Consider the following 23335-nt stretch of genomic DNA (forward strand, 5'->3'; position numbering starts at 1 on the left):
GCCGAAATGGCGGCCACTCAGGGGATACAGCAGTGAGTTCGTATAAACCAAGGGAATGAGAGAAACGATCAGGGAAGTCAATTGCATGGTTAATGTACATCAGGGTGGTCCGTTTGTTCGGTACTTTGTTCGTATACCGAACAAAGTATGTCCATAGCTGGTGCAATTTCAATCTGTATAATCCAGGTATGTAAAACCTCAGCAGTGCCAACAAATAAAATGATAAATGGGACAGCCAACAAGGGGTTCCACTACACTCCCCAATTAAATGGAATGTTCACACCCATAACAAAAGTGTGAAACCGCAAGAGAAGTAATTAATGAGGGCTCCCCATTTTGTATAGACAAACGCCATCCAAGGGGAGCATTCGTATCCTGAAAGGAGACGCTTCCCTTGCCGGGGGGTCAATATCTACAGGAACTCTCTGATCTCCAAACACTAGGAATCTGAGCGCAGACTTTTAACTTGCTGCAGGAGCTTGCTGTAAACCCAAAGGGGCTTAACCATGGGAGGGAATGGGTGAACTGTGCTAGGTACCTTGTAGCTCCTAACATCATTCAAGTCAATGAGACCCTTTCAAACCTCAGACGTTTTCTAACCTGTAGACTTTGTGTCTTGAGATGCCTGTCATGTAAAGTGAGTCCCAGCTTGGAATCTCTGCTTAGACAATAGCAAAGAGTTTTATATTATTGTAAAACTGATTGAAACCATCAGAGATATATGGCAAAGAGACATTGATCAGGACGGAGGGATATCAGCGAAGCCCCTGTTTCTGAAACATTAAATAAATTTATATCTTGGTAAGTTTATTCCACGCTGTCTCGTCCTTGGTTTACACTGTCTCATCTTTAGGCTGATCAAGATTACGATCATTAATATCAAGAACGAGGTTCCAAGCAGTAACGAGTAGAGGAGAACTGGATGTCGAATTTGAGGCACACCTGCACAGAAACAGAAATAAAATAACACAAAACTTCCATGATTAATAATGATTTGCAATATTTATAATTTCATAAAAAAATCACTACAGTTTCTAATAGGCAGTGTCTAATTCCACTGATTGTAGACACATTTGTTTCCTACATTCTAGCAGTATAGTGGACATTGACTAACTTCATACGTTTGTTCTAACATATACCTCAGTTTATTAGTTTTGGATAAGCCTTTCAATTTATTTAATGGTTTTGGATTAACTTTTAAAAATATTTTTGTCAAAATATTCAAATATCAAAATATATATCCAATATATATATATATAAATATATATATAATTTTAAAAAAATATTCAAATCATAAAACAAAATTCTAAATATTATATAGGTTCCTCCTAAAATATTAAATATTTAAACAGCTTACCCCAAAATCCTGGTGCTAGTTTTTAAGTGGAAAAAAAAGCAATTGATGAGCACAATTAAATACTTTATTTTTATAGTAAATATTACTGGATGGATGAATATTTGGATGGATGGTTAGGTGGATGGTGTCAGGATTACAGTGTGATCCAGCACGTAGAATTGTGTAACACAGAGGACTGATAGGTAACGTATACCGGACCTTAGAATGGCCGGAATAACGTACCAAAGAATAGTCAGGAATAGCCGAGGTCAAGGGAAACAGAAAGAGACACAACGATAAGGAAAAGCCAGGAGTCAGGGTTGCCAGAAAACAGGGAAGTCAAAAACAATGCCAAAGTCAAATAACCAGAAATGCCAGAATCAATAACGCGCTCTCGGACAACCACAAGGGAAACCATGACAGGGCACTGAGCAGGATGAGAACGGGGCCTAAATACCCCTCCTCTAGATCTGATAGGCTGTAACCGGCCTTTGACCCCAAATTGCTGCATAATTGCTGCTCAGCATTAACCCTTCTGTGGATTAGGTTGCTGCTCGGCACAAATTTTCCTGTGTGTACAGTAGATGTCATTAACCACATTTTTATGAGCGGATGAATACGTGACAGATGGATGGGTTGATAGTTGGATGGATGGATGGAGAGTTAGGTGGATGGTTAGGTAGATGGTTGGGTGGATTAATGGATGGATAGATGGATAATTGGGTTGATGGTTAGGTGGATGGATGGGTGGATGACTGGGTGGATTAATGGATGGATAGATGGATAAGTGGGTTGATGGTTGGGTGGATTGATGGAAGGATGTATTGATAGATAATTGAGTTTATGGTTAGGTGACAGGATGAGTGAATAGCTGGGTAGATGGTTGGGTGGATTGATGGATGGATGGGTAAATAGTTGAGTGAATGGTTGGGTGAATAGCTGGGCAGATTGATGGATATATGGATGGATGAATAGTTGGGTGATGTTATGGTTGCTAGCTGAGGGTTGGACCGTAGAAGGATGCTCCTAGCGCTCACCACGGACCATCAGCACCGCACTAGGCACCATAACCATCGCAGACCCCACATACCGCCTCAGCTTGGTTGGGGTCTCGCCGTCTCCTACCCACCCTGGACCTACGACAAGGCTCCTGGTTCCAGTGGGTGAACCTCTCTTTCCCCAGAGAGTGAAGCAGGAACAGTAACAAGTTCTTACAAGAGCTCAGTGAAGCTAAGGGAGTATGAAGAGCATAGCATCCCATTAGTGATTATAGCTGTCCTCTCCAAACACAAGTCAAGGCTGCGAGTTGAGGGTCAAGTAGAACTGAAGCTTTAATAGTACTTCTTTTATACATTATTTCCCCACTACGTTACCGCCCACAGGACATGAAATGCACAATCCAATAAAAACACAGTTTTACATTTGAAAACTAACTTACTTACACAAAACCTCCCCTCAATTAACAAAGACAATGGGCTAACTCAATTAACTTTAGCAGAAAAAAACATACATTTTTACAAACCCCCAAAATACAACATATCCCCACAAAAGTCACATCCCTGATAGCCTCGATCTGTGTGAACAACATATTCAAAAATCACCCAGATCGGTTCAGGCGTTCAGGAATATCCTGGAAGTCTTATTTTTGCCCCACCGTGCACATGGTTCCATGCCCAAAACAGTTCCATACACTCGACAACAAAACACTGCTGGACAATTTAAGATGGCCACCACCATATGTTTGAATCTGTTCCACTTAAAAGTCCAAGGGGCAGAAACAGTGCTTTAAAATCCAATATGCCCAAATGGTGTTTTTAAACGACAACACACCCTAAGGGCCATAGTCACAGGGCAAGAGGCTGCAAGCAGGCCTCTCCAAAAGCCAGTGGCAAAGTGTAGTTCGTCACAGGTGGATGTGTGGATGGATGGATGGGTGAATTGTTGTGCAGATGGTTGGGTGGATGTGTGGATGGATGAATAGCTGGGTGGATGGATAGTTGGGTGTGATGATAAATGCATGTTTCACGTATGAACAATATGAATATATTCATGTTAAATAAGACATTTTTTGTATTTGAACTCCATTGGGCAATGCCGTAGCTTGCTACTGGATTCTAAAGAGAATAAGTAAAACACAATACAGTGAATACAACCATTAATGAAATATTATGTTATTAGCCCACTGTTACTCTATATGTGCAAAAACATACACACTGGCTGGATTGTTTTAATTTTACTAAAGACTGTTAATACAGTGCGTCTAGTTTACCATTCACCTCCCTATTTAATAACCTTCTAGTTATACTCAGCTTCTGCATGAATTATTGGGCATTGTCGTCTTTCTTCAGTAAGAATAATCTCTGTATTTATTAGCATTTATATCATGCTTTACAATGATAGAATTGGGGTATTTGATATCCAGTACAGCGTCTCCACTGATATTGGCAAACTTGGTAAATATTAGCAAAGAAGTCTGTGAACGTGTGCCTTTATTGTGTAACCTTTGGATCTTACACAAACATACTCTGCTCTCATGGATATCAAACAACTGCAAGCACATCAAAGATTTATCAAAAAAAAATAAAATCTTAGATGAAATTTAAAATACAAAAAGTTAATAAGGTTACCAAACAAGGCAAGCTCAAGAAGGGAATTAGGAAAAAGAGGTGATTTAATTCCTTACTTGATTCATCTTGTCAGTTAGTAAATGGGGGGTTGCTGTAAGGTAGAGAAAGGAGTCAAAGGCATAAAAAGCATACAGGGTACTGAGATTAGGTGGATATGAGTATGGTAAAGCACTATTTCATGCCATCAACATGGTTGAAGTATATGAACGTAGTATGAATTTGGAATGTTTGAAATCAGGTGTGGTGCAAGACTTTCTCCAACAACGCTCTGCAGTACGGGAAGATGGTTGGAGATAGAGAGTGGGCCTTCAGTGCTGAGGTTCAAGGCATGGCGGTGAGCTTCAATAGGTGCAGTCGATAAGACTGATTGTAGTATAAGGTAGCTTGAGAGGGGAGAAAGTGGGGACTGCCGAGAGGAAGGGAAGTGTGACATTACTGTAGGTTAGATTTGATCCCAAGATGAGCGAGATTTGGAATGCTGAGTGAGGGCACAGGTTAGAAGATGATTGTCAGACAGAGACATAAAGCATTTCATTGTGAGCATTACCTCTGCAAGGGATCTCCAGGCTCTCATTAGCTATGGGTTTGGAGCTGTAACTTAGTTGGCAATAAAAGGTAACATCTCCTACACATTGCTCCAATTGCACTTTCAAGCAATTTGTGATCCAGTTTGAGCCAGTGCGATATTGGCTACAATTGTCCTGTGCGGACAGCAAGTTTTGGTCTCTGTGATACCAATCCAAGCTGACATGTTTCATCATCCCAACTTGAACTTGACATATTATTTCTGATTCATTCATTTCCACTTGTATTGGCCCTTGAACACAGAGAGATCTGTATTAGTAGTGTTTATTGCCTGAGATTTTGAGAGCACTCTGACTCGGCTTGTCCTGTGTGGGAAAGACCTTATGTGTTGTCCAGCTATGCAAGCTAAATATCTGCCTAGTTTGATGAATATTAATGTTTTTTCCAGAAGTGTTTATTTTTTGATCCAGTACCTTTTTATTTTAATAGTTGTGGTTCATTATTTTGGAATGTATTTTGTCCTTTTTGGGGAAGAATAAAAGTGCTGGTACTAGTTTAATGCCCCTCACTATTATTAGGATGGGTTGGTAGGTAGGTTTAATTTAAGGGGGTGGCTAGTGGCCTGGGGACACTCTAAAGGAATGTACAATCCATATCACTTATTGGGCGGGTGGACAATTGTTTACAATTATTTATCATTATTAAAGTCCACATCCATTGCCCATGTGTGGGGTCTAGGAACACAAGGTTACCTCTTATTAATATATATTAATATTAGAGCCCCACTTACCACCCTTTGGTGGAGGCACGGGGCTTGGGTGGGGGCTAGGAATGCAATATTCTCCTTATCAATATCATAATGTGGCCGGCACAGAACTATCACAACGTGGCCTGCGAACAGCTTTCACAACATGGCCTGCACACAGCTATCACAACATGGCTGCATACAGCTATCACAACATGGCTGCATACAGCTATCACAACATGGCCTGCACACAGCTATCACAACATGGCTGCACACAGCTATCACAACATGGCCTGCAAACAGCTATCACAACACGGCCTGCACACAGTTATCACAACATGGCTGCACACAGCTATCACAACATGGCTGCCTGCATACAGCTATCACAACATGGCCTGCACACAGCTATCACAACACGGCCTGCACACAGCTATCACAACATGGCTGCATACAGCTATCACAACATGGCTGCCTGCATACAGCTACCACAACATGGCCTGCACACAGCTATCACAACACGGCCTGCACACAGCTATCACAACATGGCTGCACACAGCTATCACAACATGGCTGCATACAGCTATCACAACATGGCTGCATACAGCTATAACAACATGGCTGCCTGCATACAGCTATCACAACATGGCCTGCACACAGCTATCACAACACGGCCTGCACACAGCTATCACAACATGGCTGCATACAGCTATCACAACATGGCTGCCTGCATACAGCTATCACAACATGGCCTGCACACAGCTATCACAACACGGCCTGCACACAGCTATCACAACATGGCTGCATACAGCTATCACAACATGGCTGCCTGCATACAGCTACCACAACATGGCCTGCACACAGCTATCACAACACGGCCTGCACACAGCTATCACAACATGGCTGCATACAGCTATCACAACATGGCTGCATACAGCTATCACATCATGGCCTGCACACAGCTATCACAACATGGCTGCATACAGCTATCACAACATGGCCTGCATACAGCTTTCACAACATGGCCTGCACACAGCTATCACAACATGGCTGCATACAGCTATCACAACATGGCTGCATACAGCTATCACAACATGGCCTGCACACAGCTATCACAACATGGCTGCACACAGCTATCACAACATGGCCTGCAAACAGCTATCACAACACGGCCTGCACACAGTTATCACAACATGGCTGCACACAGCTATCACAACATGGCTGCCTGCATACAGCTATCACAACATGGCCTGCACACAGCTATCACAACACGGCCTGCACACAGCTATCACAACATGGCTGCATACAGCTATCACAACATGGCTGCCTGCATACAGCTACCACAACATGGCCTGCACACAGCTATCACAACACGGCCTGCACACAGCTATCACAACATGGCTGCACACAGCTATCACAACATGGCTGCATACAGCTATCACAACATGGCTGCATACAGCTATAACAACATGGCTGCCTGCATACAGCTATCACAACATGGCCTGCACACAGCTATCACAACACGGCCTGCACACAGCTATCACAACATGGCTGCATACAGCTATCACAACATGGCTGCCTGCATACAGCTATCACAACATGGCCTGCACACAGCTATCACAACACGGCCTGCACACAGCTATCACAACATGGCTGCATACAGCTATCACAACATGGCTGCCTGCATACAGCTACCACAACATGGCCTGCACACAGCTATCACAACACGGCCTGCACACAGCTATCACAACATGGCTGCATACAGCTATCACAACATGGCTGCATACAGCTATCACATCATGGCCTGCACACAGCTATCACAACATGGCTGCATACAGCTATCACAACATGGCCTGCATACAGCTATCACAACATGGCTGCATACAGCTATCACAACATGGCTGCATACAGCTATCACAACATGGCCTGCACACAGCTATCACAACACGGCCTGCATACAGCTATCACAACATGGGCTGCACACAGCTATCACAACATGGCTGCATACAGCTATCACAACATGGCTGCATACAGCTATCACAACATGGCTGCATACAGCTATCACAACATGGCTGCCTGCATACAGCTATCACAACATGGCCTGCACACAGCTATCACAACACGGCCTGCACACAGCTATCACAACATGGCTGCATACAGCTATCACAACATGGCTGCCTGCATACAGCTACCACAACATGGCCTGCACACAGCTATCACAACACGGCCTGCACACAGCTATCACAACATGGCTGCACACAGCTATCACAACATGGCTGCATACAGCTATCACAACATGGCTGCATACAGCTATCACAACATGGCTGCCTGCATACAGCTATCACAACATGGCCTGCACACAGCTATCACAACACGGCCTGCACACAGCTATCACAACATGGCTGCATACAGCTATCACAACATGGCTGCATACAGCTATCACAACATGGCTGCCTGCATACAGCTATCACAACATGGCCTGCACACAGCTATCACAACACGGCCTGCACACAGCTATCACAACATGGCTGCATACAGCAATCACAACATGGCTGCCTGCATACAGCTACCACAACATGGCCTGCACACAGCTATCACAACACGGCCTGCACACAGCTATCACAACATGGCTGCATACAGCTATCACAACATGGCTGCATACAGCTATCACAACATGGCCTGCACACAGCTATCACAACATGGCTGCATACAGCTATCACAACATGGCCTGCATACAGCTATCACAACATGGCTGCATACAGCTATCACAACATGGCTGCATACAGCTATCACAACATGGCCTGCACACAGCTATCACAACACGGCCTGCATACAGCTATCACAACATGGGCTGCACACAGCTATCACAACGTGGCTGCATACAGCTATCACAACATGGCTGCATACAGCTATCACAACATGGCTGCCTGCATACAGCTATCACAACATGGCCTGCACACAGCTATCACAACACGGCCTGCACACAGCTATCATAACATGGCCTGCATACAGCTATCACAACATGGCTGCATACAGCTATCACAACATGGCTGCATACAGCTATCACAACATGGCCTGCACACAGCTATCACAACACGGCCTGCATACAGCTATCACAACATGGGCTGCACACAGCTATCACAACGTGGCTGCATACAGCTATCACACCATGGCTGCATACAGCTATCACAACATGGCTGCCTGCATACAGCTATCACAACATGGCCTGCACACAGCTATCACAACACGGCCTGCACACAGCTATCACAACGTGGCTGCATACAGCTATCACAACATGGCTGCATACAGCTATCACAACATGACTGCCTGCATACAGCTACCACAACATGGACTGCACACAGCTATCACAACACGGCCTGCACACAGCTATCACAACATGGCTGCATACAGCTATCACAACATGGCTGCCTGCATACAGCTATCACAACATGGCCTGCACACAGCTATCACAACACGGCCTGCACACAGCTATCACAACATGGCTGCATACAGCTATCACAACATGGCTGCCTGCATACAGCTACCACAACATGGCCTGCACACAGCTATCACAACACGGCCTGCACACAGCTATCACAACATGGCTGCACACAGCTATCACAACATGGCTGCATACAGCTATCACAACATGGCTGCATACAGCTATCACAACATGGCTGCCTGCATACAGCTATCACAACATGGCTGCCTGCATACAGCTACCACAACATGGCCTGCACACAGCTATCACAACACGGCCTGCACACAGCTATCACAACATGGCTGCACACAGCTATCACAACATGGCTGCATACAGCTATCACAACATGGCTGCATACAGCTATCACAACATGGCTGCCTGCATACAGCTATCACAACATGGCCTGCACACAGCTATCACAACACGGCCTGCACACAGCTATCACAACATGGCTGCATACAGCTATCACAACATGGCTGCATACAGCTATCACAACATGGCTGCCTGCATACAGCTATCACAACATGGCCTGCACACAGCTATCACAACACGGCCTGCACACAGCTATCACAACATGGCTGCATACAGCTATCACAACATGGCTGCCTGCATACAGCTACCACAACATGGCCTGCACACAGCTATCACAACACGGCCTGCACACAGCTATCACAACATGGCTGCATACAGCTATCACAACATGGCTGCATACAGCTATCACAACATGGCCTGCACACAGCTATCACAACATGGCTGCATACAGCTATCACAACATGGCCTGCATACAGCTATCACAACATGGCTGCATACAGCTATCACAACATGGCTGCATACAGCTATCACAACATGGCCTGCACACAGCTATCACAACACGGCCTGCATACAGCTATCACAACATGGGCTGCACACAGCTATCACAACGTGGCTGCATACAGCTATCACAACATGGCTGCATACAGCTATCACAACATGGCTGCCTGCATACAGCTATCACAACATGGCCTGCACACAGCTATCACAACACGGCCTGCACACAGCTATCATAACATGGCCTGCATACAGCTATCACAACATGGCTGCATACAGCTATCACAACATGGCTGCATACAGCTATCACAACATGGCCTGCACACAGCTATCACAACACGGCCTGCATACAGCTATCACAACATGGGCTGCACACAGCTATCACAACGTGGCTGCATACAGCTATCACACCATGGCTGCATACAGCTATCACAACATGGCTGCCTGCATACAGCTATCACAACATGGCCTGCACACAGCTATCACAACACGGCCTGCACACAGCTATCACAACGTGGCTGCATACAGCTATCACAACATGGCTGCATACAGCTATCACAACATGACTGCCTGCATACAGCTACCACAACATGGACTGCACACAGCTATCACAACACGGCCTGCACACAGCTATCACAACATGGCTGCATACAGCTATCACAACATGGCTGCATACAGCTATCACAACATGGCCTGCACACAGCTATCACAACATGGCTGCATACAGCTATCACAACATGGCTGCATACAGCTATCACAACATGGCCTGCACACAGCTATCACAACGTGGCCTGCACACAGCTATCACAACATGGCTGCATACAGCTATCACAACATGGCCTGCATACAGCTATCACAACATGGCTGCATACAGCTATCACAACATGGCTGCAGACAACTATCACAACGTGGCCTGCACACAGCTATCACAACATGGCCTGCACACAACTATCACAACACGGCCTGCATACAGCTATCACAACATGGGCTGCACACAGCTATCACAACATGGCTGCATACAGCTATCACAACGTGGCTGCATACATCTATCATAAAGTATTCTGCATACAGCTATTATAATGTGGTCTGCGTACAGTTACCATAATGTGGCTGCTTACAGCTGTTATAGAGTGGCCTACAGCTATCATAATGTGGCCTGTGCACGGCTGGCATAACATGGCTCCTTATATTTGCTCACGGCTATCACCCTCTTAATATTATACACTACATATTTTCTACATATAAAACTCACCTCGTAATATCGCCAATATTTTATAATCATTCTATACGCTTCCCATTGAGATAATACCACTTTCTGGATATTTTCAGATTTGAATGTTTAGGATTGTTTGAAACTTTGTGTATTGTGTTATTAGCTAATAATAGGCACAGCGCTCTCTAATATCTCAATGCTTCTTCTTTTCATTTTAACTTTACCCCAAGAATATTTTTATAATTCAAGATTGGTACCCTATGAATTCTACTGCTCGCTTCCTCCAGGTATCAAAACATGCCCACACTCATACTAGACATTTTGGGTTACCTCTGCCGGGGATCTCAAGGCCCTTGCTGGCAATGTTGTATTTCAAGTCGTGATTTAGTTGACAATAAAAGGTTGTGTTTCCTACAAAGTTTTCAAATTTCACTTCCAAACGATTCATGATCCATAGCGACCCATCGAGAGCTTGTACCCAGGTTTGAGTTTCCTTTTCAATCAGAAGATTCTTGTCTCTGTACTCCCAGACTAGGCTGACATTTTCCACCCATCGCACTTGAGTTTTGCACATAATCTCCGTGTCATTAAATTCTACTTCAACCGGTCCTTGAACAACGATTAAAAAAAAAAATCTGTATTAATATTTTAAATGTATTCTGGTAAATGAGGGCTTGAAATATTGTTTAGAAAAAAATGTATTTTTCCTTTTTTTTTTACAAAAGGAGACTGTTATAATTTCAGTAGACAAAACAATATTTTCAGCCACAAAATGCCTAGTTGTGTACATTTAAGAGATTTTATTATTGCAATTGAATTTCAGTTCAGTCTTGTAATTACACAATTTTACTACTTTTGTTTTTCACTAATTCCATTTTTTTAATGCCAAAATATATCAATTAATTGTCTGCTGATTAAATCCTTCAGCATTTGACCTGCAGCATTTATTATTAATTATTATTATTATTACCATTTATATAGCGCCAACAGATTCCGTAGCTCTTTACAATATTATGAGAGGGGGGGGGATTTAACTATAAATAGGACAATTCCAAAAACCTTACAGGAACGATAGGTAGCTGAGGGCCCTGCTCAGGTTACATTCTATAGGAGGTGGGGTGTAAAACACATTAGGACAGGAAATATCAAATAGGGTGGGAGTAAAGCAGAGCTGGAGGAGAGAGTAGAGTGCTGCCCTTTAGGAGAGAGCAAGGGACAGGTATGTGAGGTAGAGGTTACTCTGGAAGGCCATAAGCTTTCCTAAAGAGATGGGTTTTAAGGCACTTCTTAAATGATTGAATACTAGGGGAGAGTCTGATGGCGGTAGGCAGGCTATTTTATAGGAAATGAGCCGCCCACGAGAAGTCCTGCAAGTGCGAGTTGGCCGTACGGGTGCGAGCAGCGGTCAGGAGGTGGTCACGGGCAGAACGGAGAGACCGAGAAGGGGCATACCTATGGATCAGTGAGGAGATATAAGAGGGGCTAGAATTTATACGTATGGGTTATACGTAAGGGTTAGCACTTTGAATTGACTCCTATAGCATACAGGAAGCCAATATAAGGACCGGCAGAGAGGTGAGGTGTGAGAGGACCGACTAGAGAGGAAAATCAGTCTGGCGCAGCATTCATTACAGACTGTAGAGGGGCAATGCGACTTGTGGGCAGACCTATTAGGAGAGGGTTACAATAGTCCATGCAAGAGATTACTAGAGCATGGACAAGCTCCTTAGTAGCATCTTGCGTAAGAAAGGGGCTATGTTTTAAAGCATTTAGACAATCTTAGCGAAAAATACATTTTAGTGTTTTCTGCAACGCTTTAAGCAATTCTTGATGGAATTTGACACTGTGTTTTATTAATATAGAATTGTGTTGACGTGCCATTGATGCATGCAACACCTATTGCATTGTAATGTTGTGTTGTTGTTTTTCTGTTACTATAGCAACACAAAGAATTAGAAAACAGCAATGGAGCCAGTTCTATCTTCTTAGCGCACCCTATCTGTTTTAATATTGAAAACACTGAACAGGAAATGCCATCAGTGATTCAGAGCCTGTGCAGTGATAGATAATCTGATGTCCAACAACAGCAAAGGCAGATTTGGAGGATCCTACTTACAAACTGAAAAATAAATCAGACAAACATCACTCAACTACCATGTAGACTACCGATTGTAGGACTTTACAGAGCTTCAACTGCCTAAAACTAAGGACGACTCCAGATGAAACAATTTGAATATTTGGAAGTCCGGAATCTGTCCTACTGACTGCCTTCCCCAGTATGTTAGGGACTCGCTGAACTACTGTCAGAAATGGACCCTGACTTTATAAAACTAGATGGCAACCATTGCATACACTAAGGGATAACCTCTCTCACAGCAAAGCCATTATATACATTGAAAAGGAGCAAATACTAACATCTAAAACACACAGTAACCCTTACCGGTAACTTATATATTCCCTAATTCTTGAGCTTTCAAATGCAAGGAAACCATATTTTGAGGAAGTGCTGGAATTTTATTTAATCAAGGATTTGGATGAAACCAAAGTCTGTGCACCCTAATGAAGGTCCTTCTTTTATGGGACTATTCTTACTGTTGGTTTCTCAGTTTCCACGTAGGTCTCCTGGGTATGAACAAAGTGACCAGGCAAACAGTAAACCAAAGACAGATGGTTCTGTTATCATAGAGTATGGTGAAGATCTATACAGCTGATGACCTAGTCATACTTACCATGGACAAATAGCATTGTCCCATTTCCAGATACCAGCATGCTTTGTGGTTCTGTACTTGAGTTAACCAACAATGAAACAAAACAGTGGTAGGTCTCTGTGTCAGTGAGTTCCAGTCTGGAGACCAAAATCGTCATGTCTGTCATATGATCCTTGTTGATCTCCTTCACACGATTCTTTAGGGTGGGATTATTAGGAGGGTATAAATACATAACATCTTCTCCAGTTTTATTGATTATCCAGTACGGGTTTACACGTAATATTTCATGTGCTCCATGCTTCAAATGACAACTGAGGTTAACCGTAGAATCAACAGAACCAGATATAAACCGATCTTGTTCGACCACGATTTCACAAAATCTTGTCCCTGTCAAAGATAGAACATGATAATGAGTTACCGTGTTTCTGGAAGTCATTAGTATCTTTTAAAGTAAAGGGTTAGTCCAGTGGTTCCCAAACTTTTTAGGTTTACATTTTATATATTTTCCAAGATATACATACACACAAATTTTTATAGACACTGACACATACACACACAAAGATACACACTGACACATACACACACCTTAATACACGCATACACTGACATATAAACACACGCACCCTGACACACACAAACATTGATACATGTACACACCATGATACAGATACACACTGACATAAACACACACACAATGACACAAAGATGCACATACACAGACGCATATCCTGACACACAGACACACACTGACATATATACACACACGCACACACACACACACAGATGCACACCCTGACACACACACACACACACAAATGGACACCCTTACACAAACACTCACACAGACACACACTCACTCTCATACATATACACACACACACGTGATATTTTTAATATCTCCAGTCACCCTCCTGTTAGCTTATCGTGTGTGTCCAGTAGGGTGGTTTGGAGTTCTTTTCCTGCTGTCTAGTGTGAGTGAGGGGTCTGAAGCAGCTCTTCGTACTCCTCTACCCTCAGGTTGCAGCCGCCTCCTTTCGATCCCGAGCTGTCTCCCTGCATGACGCTGGGAGGAAGTGCTGGCCGACATTACAGGTGCCCATGCGCATCTTAAAGGACCGCGGCACCTGACCGGGCCCCTGTTCAGCAGTAATGTTTCCCCGGTGCTATGATTATTAAACATGAAACATTCTCGTGCACCCCTGTGTGCCTGTCTGGGGCGCCGCTGCACACAGTTTGGGAACCACTGGGTTAGTCACTAAATTTTGAATTCCCGGTATTTCAAAGTGAATTTTAACATTTGATGCCAAAATATCTAGTCTGAAAACATACCTGACGTGGTGGATTTTTCCAATTTGCAAGCTTTGCGTTTTGTTGATTTTTCTTTGACAATAAACAAACAGTCAGCTGTCCCATCTACACAGGCCGTTTCCTGTTTAAACCCCCGGGCGCAGTTTTTTTACACCGTGTGTCTAACCCAAGTGCTTATAAACTTATCTACAAATCTACTATTCTAATCACAGACACCTCTACTCGAAGGTTATTTCATGCAGATAATAAAAACAGATATTAGGTATTTTTAACCCAAAATTACATTTTCTAGTTTAGAACATGTTTACTTAGGGGAACACTCCAAACACAGAAAGCATGCAGCTTTTTATACATTATTCATGGGTGACTGCAAGAACACCATCGAGGCCGCAGAGCTAATGCTGGTCTCCACATCCTTTTAAACTCCTCAATGAGCTGCAGTCCAATTCTTGAATAAAAAGTTTAAAAAGCAGTAATACCGCAAATACTTTTTAAGGAGAGACTGGCCAGTCCGCTGGTAAAGTCCAGGCTTGGTAAGAAGGGGAGCGCTTGCAGGTATTACAAGCTAACTTGAAGTTTTCCAGTAATTTGTGGTGAGCTAGCTGGGCCAAAAGTTGAAATTGGAGGTTCTTTCAAACTTAGAACATTTTGACCTTAATTCTGTGAGTCGGTTGTTCACTCCACAAAATTCATTGCTTACTTAATAGTTTAAGTGAAAGTTAAAGTGAACCAGTAATGTTTGGACTTCTGTTCTTACCGATATTCAGTATAAACAATGTAACCCCAAGTAAAAGACTTCCCATTTTGGGTTTTTACAAATGTGGAACTTCTGTAAAGAAAAGAAGATGTCATTAGTGAGATTTATTAAAAAAAAAGTCCTTAAATAAAACGGATTGTGAAATCCCTACCAACAAGAACGTGGCATGAGAATAATGGAAACAGGTAACATAGTAAAATGGCTGAATAAATAGTGTCATATGTAAATACAGTATAGTATACGTATTTAGTCATTTATTTATAGCCGAGAAGCGAAGGTCTACGAGCTGATGGAAGGGCAGGAGAGATATCAAGCTTTGTAACGGGATAGTCATTTTGGAGGCAGAAGGAATCTAGAAGAAATAGATGAGGAGATAAAGGAATCACACAGAGGAGAGGAACATGGCAAGCCATTTCCAAGCCCCTACTTAAATAAACAGTTCTAAACATGGAGACCCAACCTAACCAGCCTTGGATCCATAATGTGTGCCAACTGTTTGGATAAAACTATAGAAAAACTAATTAATATCATTTTCAGTAGCAAACATAGAGCTTAAATATCATTCACAGTTTATACAATGGACAAAGGCTAAAATATAGGTAAATGTGGACAATAATCCCATCAGATGGATGAAGGTAATGTTGTCGCCCTCCACCTATTGAAAAGAAAGCCAAAGTTGTAACGGGACACCGCCACTAAGTGCCATGCCCATGGAATATTCACGTTTTGCCTTGTATTTTGTGTTCCCAATGTTTATTCCCACGATTTTCCCTTGTACTCTATGTTTCCCCAATGTATCTGTATGGAATTGTGTTATGTCCGTGTGCTCCTGATTGGTCAGCACGAACACTGGGCGCTGATTGGTCGTTGCGGGGCATCAGAGAAGGAGACCTCTTTCAAATGAGGTTTTGAGCCCTTTCTACGTATTGGGTGGCAAAACCCCTCTCCTCCCTGAACACCGATTGATGCGACTGAGTTTCTCGCCCTTTCTTTGGATTGGGTGGCGAAACTCCTCCCCTTCCCCGAGCGCTTATTGGCACGAATTCACCGGACTAAACCAATCAACTCCATGGATAATTTCGGGGATGTACAGAGCCTCGAGCCCCAGGAGATAGACACTGATATCTCAGTTCTGTACATCCGATAGCCCCGCTATTTGCAGGGATCCCAGATGGGACCCGGAGCTATCTAGTGATATAGATTTTATGCATGTGATCCCTTCCCGGGATACTGACCCACAAGGTTTACCTCCCTGTATCTGATATGATTTAATGTATGTCCCTGTGTATTGTTGGTATCTACCCGGGTGGGAGATGGCTATCTATAACACAGGCCCGTCCTACCTGGAATTGTGTTGTGTTGAATGGAGATGGGGGTCTGTGCATAAAAGAAGCCTGTTTTCCAATAAATATTGTCAGTCAGTGATTTAACCTCCAGAACTGTGTTTCGTCCGGTTATTGGAGGAAATTAAGATTTGCTCCTGTGTCTGCTGTTCCAGCTTGCAGGGGATGCAACGGGGAAAGTCCTTGCAAGGACTAAAAGAGCTTGTTCCCCATCCGTTTCCCCTGGTCCCAGCTTAGAAACAACCCCTCTGGCGAAGGTACCCAGTCGGGGTACAGGGAGCTCCGCTACAAACGCCTAGAACTAAAATAAATTGTCTCCCCATCTCTGCAGTAAACAATACGTTTTCATTCTGTTTAGAATACTGCCTCACCCAACCCCCTGTATTTAGGAATAAAACACCAAAAAACATATGGTACCTTATTCTCCACCGGGGCAGCCAGATCTTCCTAATAAGAAATCATCCCAAGACTTTTATTCAGCATTTGGTGAGCACTCAGCACCAGTGTCAGCATACTTTGCCAGGGGACACAGGATGTCAAATACATTTGATAATTGTATTTGTTTCAGAAGCCCCAAGTCACTGTCTCCATGATAGCAAACAGCACTGTTTTCATGTATGAGACTACCGGGGCAGCGTCAATAAAATACATTGATTATTTTATTATTTATATATCGCCAGCAAATTCTGTAGCGCTGTACAATGGGTGGGCTAACAGACTCGTAATTGTAACCAGACAAATGCACGCACAGGAACAGAGGGGATGTGGGCCCTGTTTAATGATTTTACATGTTAGAGGAAGTGGAGTATAGTGACACAGTAACAGAGGGATTGAGGGCCTGCTCAGTGAGTTTACATGCTAGAGGGAGTGGGGTATAGTGACAGTAACAGAGGGATTGAGGGCCTGCTCAGTGAGTTTACATGCTAGAGGGAGTGGGGTATAGTGACAGTAACGGAGGTATTGAGGGCCCTGCTCAGTGAGTTTACATGCTAGAGGGAGTGGGGTATAGTGACACAGTAACAGAGGGACTGGGGCCATGCTTAGCGAGTTTACATGTTAGAGGGAGTGGGGTATAGTGACACAGTAACAGAGGGATTGGGGGCCCTGCTCAGTGAGCTTACATGTTAGAGGGAGTGGGGTATAGTGACAAAGTAACAGAGGGATTGAGGGCCCTGCTCAGTGAGCATGCATGCTAGAGGGAGTGGGGCATAGTGACACAGTAACAGAGGGATTGAGGACCTGCTCAGTGAGCTTACATGTTAGAGGGAGTGGGGTATAGTGACACAGTAACAGAGCGATTGGGGGCCCTGCTTAGTGAGTTTACATGATAGAGGGAGTGGGGTATAGTGACACAGTAACAGAGGGATTGAGGGCCCTGCTCAGTGAGCTTACATGTTAGAGGGAGTGGGGTATAGTGACACAGTAACAGAGGGATTGAGGGTCTGCTCAGTGAGCTTACATGTTAGAGGGGGTGGGGTATAACGAAGAGTAACAGAGGGATTGAGGGCCCTGCTCAGTGAGTTTACATGTTAGAGTGAGTGGGGTATAGTGACACAGTAACAGAGGGATTGAGGCCCTGCTCAGTGAGTTTACATGTTAGAGGGAGTGGGGTATAGTGACACAGTAACAGAGGGATTGAGGGCCCTGCTCAGTGAGTGTACATGCTAGAGGGAGTGGGGAATAGTGACACAGTAACAGAGGAATTGAGGGCCCTGTTTAATGAGTTTACATACTAGAGGGAGTGGGATTTAGTGACACAGTAACAGAGCGATTGGGGGCCCTGCTTAGTGAGTTTACATGATAGAGGGAGTGGGGTATAGTGACACAGTAACAGAGGGATTGAGGGCCCTGCTCAGTGAGCTTACATGTTAGAGGGAGTGGGGTATAGTGACACAGTAACAGAGGGATTGAGGGCCCTGCTCAGTGAGCTTACATGTTAGAGGGAGTGGGGTATAGTGACACAGTAACAGAGGGATTGAGGGCCTGCTCAGTGAGCTTACATGTTAGAGGGGGTGGGGTATAACGAAGAGTAACAGAGGGATTGAGGGCCCTGCTCAGTGAGTTTACATGTTAGAGGGAGTGGGGTATAGTGACACAGTAACAGAGGGATTGAGGCCCTGCTCAGTGAGTTTACATGTTAGAGGGAGTGGGGTATAGTGACACAGTAACAGAGGGATTGAGGGCCCTGCTCAGTGAGTTTACATGCTAGAGGGAGTGGGGAATAGTGACACAGTAACAGAGGAATTGAGGGCCCTGTTTAATGAGTTTACATGCTAGAGGGAGTGGGATTTAGTGACACAAAGGGTATAAGTAGGGGTTATAAAATAGGTTGATACAAAAGTATTCACTGAGTTATTTTTGACAGTTACAGGAGAGGAGTCATGGGGGGAGGTGAGGATGAAAACCCGCTAACATTTTAGATGATATGCCTTCCTGAAGAAGTGAGTTTTCAAAAAAAAAAATTGAATGAGTCGAGACTGGCTGAAAGCCTTACAGAGAAGCTAAGGGAGTTCCCCCGATAAGTCTTGGAGGCGAGCACAGAGGTGGGAGTATGGACAGAGGATATACGTAGGTCTTTGGCAGAGCATAGGGGCCTCGTCGGGACATTCTTGTGTATTAGGGAGGGTAGGTAGGTTGGAGCAGCATTATGTAGGGACTTGTAAGCAAGCACCAGAATCTTAAATTGAGCCCTATAACTGAAAGCCAATGCAGGGACTGACAGAGCGGGGAGGCGTGGGAGGTGCAGGGGGAAATGAAAATAAGCTTTGCTGTTGCATTCATTATAGATTGCAGTGGTGCAGTCTGGGAACACTTAAGACCACTGAGAAGGGGATTGCAGTAGTCAAAGCAAGAAAGAACAATGGCATGGACCAGCACCTTAGCTGCGTCTGGTGTTAAGTATGGGCAGATGCGAGCTATGTTTTTGAGATGGAAGTGGCAGGATTTGGCAATCGACTGGACATGAGGGTTGAAGGAGAGGTTGGAGTCAAAGAGAACACCCAGGAAGCGAGTCAGCGAGGTAGAGGTGATGGTGGCGCCATCGAGGGAGACAGACACGGGAGTAGCAACACTTGAGGGAGGAAAGACCAGAAGTTCTGTTTTGGACAGATTGAGTTTAAGGAAGTGAGCAGCCATCCAGTTGGAAATTGCGGAGAGGCAGTCAGAGACACGAGTCAAGATGGGCAGAGAGAGATCAAGGGAGGACAGGTAGATTTGTGTGTCATCTGCATATAAATGATAACGGAAGCCAAAGGAGCTGATAAGTTTACCAATTGAGGCAGAGTAGTCTGAGAACAATAGGGAACCAAGGACAGAACCTTGGGGAATGCCAACAGAGAGGGGTTGGGAAGAAACACTGAAAAAGCACTGGGAGAAGTAGAAGGAGCACCAGGATAGAGCAGTATCTCGTAGACCGAGATTACAGAGAATGAGAAGAAGCTGTTGATGATCAACAGTGTCAAATATAGCAGAAAGGAGAATTAGGATAGAGTAATGGACGCGAGATTTAGCAGCAATTATATTGTTGGATACTTTGGTCACAGCTGTTTCAACAGAGTGACGAGTGCGGAATCCAGACTGAAGCGGGTCAAGCAGAGAGTTGGATTCGAGGAAGTCTGTCAATCTCGCATACACAACTCTTTCAAGGATCTAAATGATTCGTACAAGTGTCATACTTTATAGTTTCAGTTATTTAAAAAAGTAGCAACAACTAAATAACAAAAACACAAGCATACATACACACACACACACACACACACATCCCAGCTGGCAAACACACATACACACACACATCACAGCTGGCAAACACACATACACACACACATTCCAGCTGGCAAACACACATACACACACACACACACACACATCCCAGCAGGCAAACACACATACACACACACACACACACATCACAGCTGAAAAACACACATACACACACATCCCAGCTGGCAAACACACATACACACACACACACATACACATATCCCAGCAGGCAAACACACATACACACACACACACACACATCCCAGCAAGCAAACACACATACACACACACATTCCAGCTGGCAAGCACACATACACACACACACACACATCGCAGCAGGCAAACACACATACACACACACACATCCCAGCTGGCAAACACACATACACACACACACATCACAGCTGGCAAACATACACACACACACATCACAGCTGGCAAACACACATACACACACATACACATACACATATCCCAGCAGGCAAACACACATACACACACACACACACACATCCCAGCAAGCAAACACACATACACACACACATTCCAGCTGGCAAGCACACATACACACATACACATCGCAGCAGGCAAACACACATACACACACACACACACATCCCAGCTGGCAAACACACATACACACACACATCACAGCTGGCAAACACACATACACACACACATTCCAGCTGGCAAGCACACATACACACACACACATCGCAGCAGGCAAACACACATACACACACACACACACATCCCAGCTGGCAAACACACATACACACACACACACACATCACAGCTGGCAAACATACACACACACGCATCCCAGCTGGCAAACACACATACACACACACACCACAGCTGGCAAACACACACACACACACATCCCAGCTGGCAAACACACATACACACACACACACACATCCCAGCAAGCAAACACACATACACACACACATTCCAGCTGGCAAGCACACATACACACACACACATCGCAGCAGGCAAACACACATACACACACACACACACATCCCAGCTGGCAAACACACATACACACACACACACACATCACAGCTGGCAAACATACACACACACGCATCCCAGCTGGCAAACACACATACACACACACACCACAGCTGGCAAACACACACACACACACACATCACAGCTGGCAAACATACATACACACTTGTTTATCCCATTTTATTAAAATGTTGTTCATTCTCTGTAAACTACACAGATAGAGTTAGTCACTAAAATGTGTTTTCTGGAATTTAATACAAAATCAAATGTAATTTACAATTTTAGGTCATAATAGACTAATTGTACAATTCTTCAGCATCACGTAAACCCTCACAATTCATCTCTTCCAGTTATTTTTATTTTGGGATTAAAAATATTGATTGCAAACTTCCACTCAGAGTGCACATAAAATCTCTAAAGTAGCCAACGCTAAGGACTCTGTTGGTGATATATCATCGAAAACATCTGCTGTGTTCCAAATACCTAAATGCAATCCTCATTTGTTCCCCTACCTGTGCTTAGAGCATGACAATGCTTGCATATCAGCGTTCCAAACGTTTCATCACCTTGTCAAAAATGTCATTCTATCTAATAGTGATAATAATAAATAATAATTACTGTAATAAATAGCAATAACCGTCAACCTACCTGGTACAGATCTAGCGATCATTCTCTCTCTGATTTCACACCAGATATAACATCAGTTATAGAAAAACAGGAAATGTAGGCAGTACTTGTGTGTTTTGTCTTTTTGGTTGATTTTTGGAGGAAGGAGGTAGGTAAGAATTTCAAACACAGGCACTGATTTAATAATGTTAGACAAGCTTTTAAAAATAAATTATAAATATTATATTATAAAATAAATATATCAGATATAAAATAATATCAATACATTAAAAAATCATTTACATTTGAAAAGTTTATCTGAATATATTAAAATAAAGCCTTAGTAACAGATATGAAGAAATTAATCTCAAGGAAAAAATACTGCTGGTGATAGAAATCTGTTCGGATGGCATATCTAGGAGCAAAGACTATAACAGTTAGTCATGCACCCATGTGTAGAACATCCCCCACATTCCCCGATAGAAGGCCACCATAAAGTTGGCAAAACCCTACAAACCTTGACGTAGAAAGTCAGATAAAGATGGGGCTGTCACCCCAGGGCAGCAGGAGGGCAGAACGGTGGTCATGTTGGAGGAAGAAGAACCTGCTCTTACAGTTGATAAAGATAAATGTTTGCTTATTCTTACAGTGGTGGAGAGTGGAAGGATACAATGGTCTAAGTCTTTTACCCTACATCCTCAAAGTGCACTTTCCTAGTCACTGGTATAAGTAGTATAAAGTCACTGGTACAGGAAGTACCTATTCACTGGCACAGGGAGTACCTAGTCACTGGTACAGGGGTCCTAGTCACTGGTACAGGGGTCCTAGTCACTGGTACAGGGGTCCTAGTCACTGGTACAGGGGGTACCTAGTCACTGGCACAGGGAGTACCTAGTCACTGGCACAGGGAGTACCTAGTCACTGGCACAGGGAGTACCTAGTCACTGGCACAGGGAGTACCTAGTCACTGGCACAGGGAGTACCTAGTCACCGGCACAGGGAGTACCTAGTCACTGGCACAGGGAGTACCTAGTCACTGGCACAGGGAGTTTCTAGTTACTGGTACAGAGAGTTTCTAGTTACTGGTACAGGGAGTAGTGAGTCAC

General features: G+C 43.9%; 1 protein-coding gene across 1 annotated transcript; it reads right to left on the reverse strand.

The window, feature by feature from the left end:
* Positions 1-404: 404 nt before the first annotated feature.
* LOC134577330 (uncharacterized) lies at positions 405-22315 on the reverse strand. The gene is made up of 6 exons (XM_063436032.1): positions 22272-22315; positions 15505-15576; positions 13461-13826; positions 11062-11340; positions 4511-4780; positions 405-942 (listed from the first exon to the last, which is right to left on the reverse strand). The coding sequence occupies exons 2-6, from the start codon at positions 15548-15550 to the stop codon at positions 782-784; spliced, it is 1122 nt and encodes a 373-aa protein (XP_063292102.1). The 5' UTR covers positions 15551-15576; positions 22272-22315; the 3' UTR covers positions 405-781.
* Positions 22316-23335: the final 1020 nt, after the last annotated feature.

The sequence above is a fragment of the Pelobates fuscus genome, chromosome 11 (genome assembly GCF_036172605.1).
Source record: "Pelobates fuscus isolate aPelFus1 chromosome 11, aPelFus1.pri, whole genome shotgun sequence".
NCBI classification, from domain to species: domain Eukaryota; kingdom Metazoa; phylum Chordata; class Amphibia; order Anura; family Pelobatidae; genus Pelobates; species Pelobates fuscus.

Coding starts and splice junctions, on each gene's coding strand:
- LOC134577330 (XM_063436032.1), bottom strand. CDS start 15,550: ATGGGAAGTCTTTTACTTGGGGTTACATTGTTTATACTGAATATCG. Junction 13,827..15,504: donor ATTGTTTATACTGAATATCG/GTAAGAACAGAA, acceptor TATCTTTGACAG/GGACAAGATTTTGTGAAATC. Junction 943..4,510: donor CCTGGAGATCCCTTGCAGAG/GTAATGCTCACA, acceptor GTTTCTGTGCAG/GTGTGCCTCAAATTCGACAT.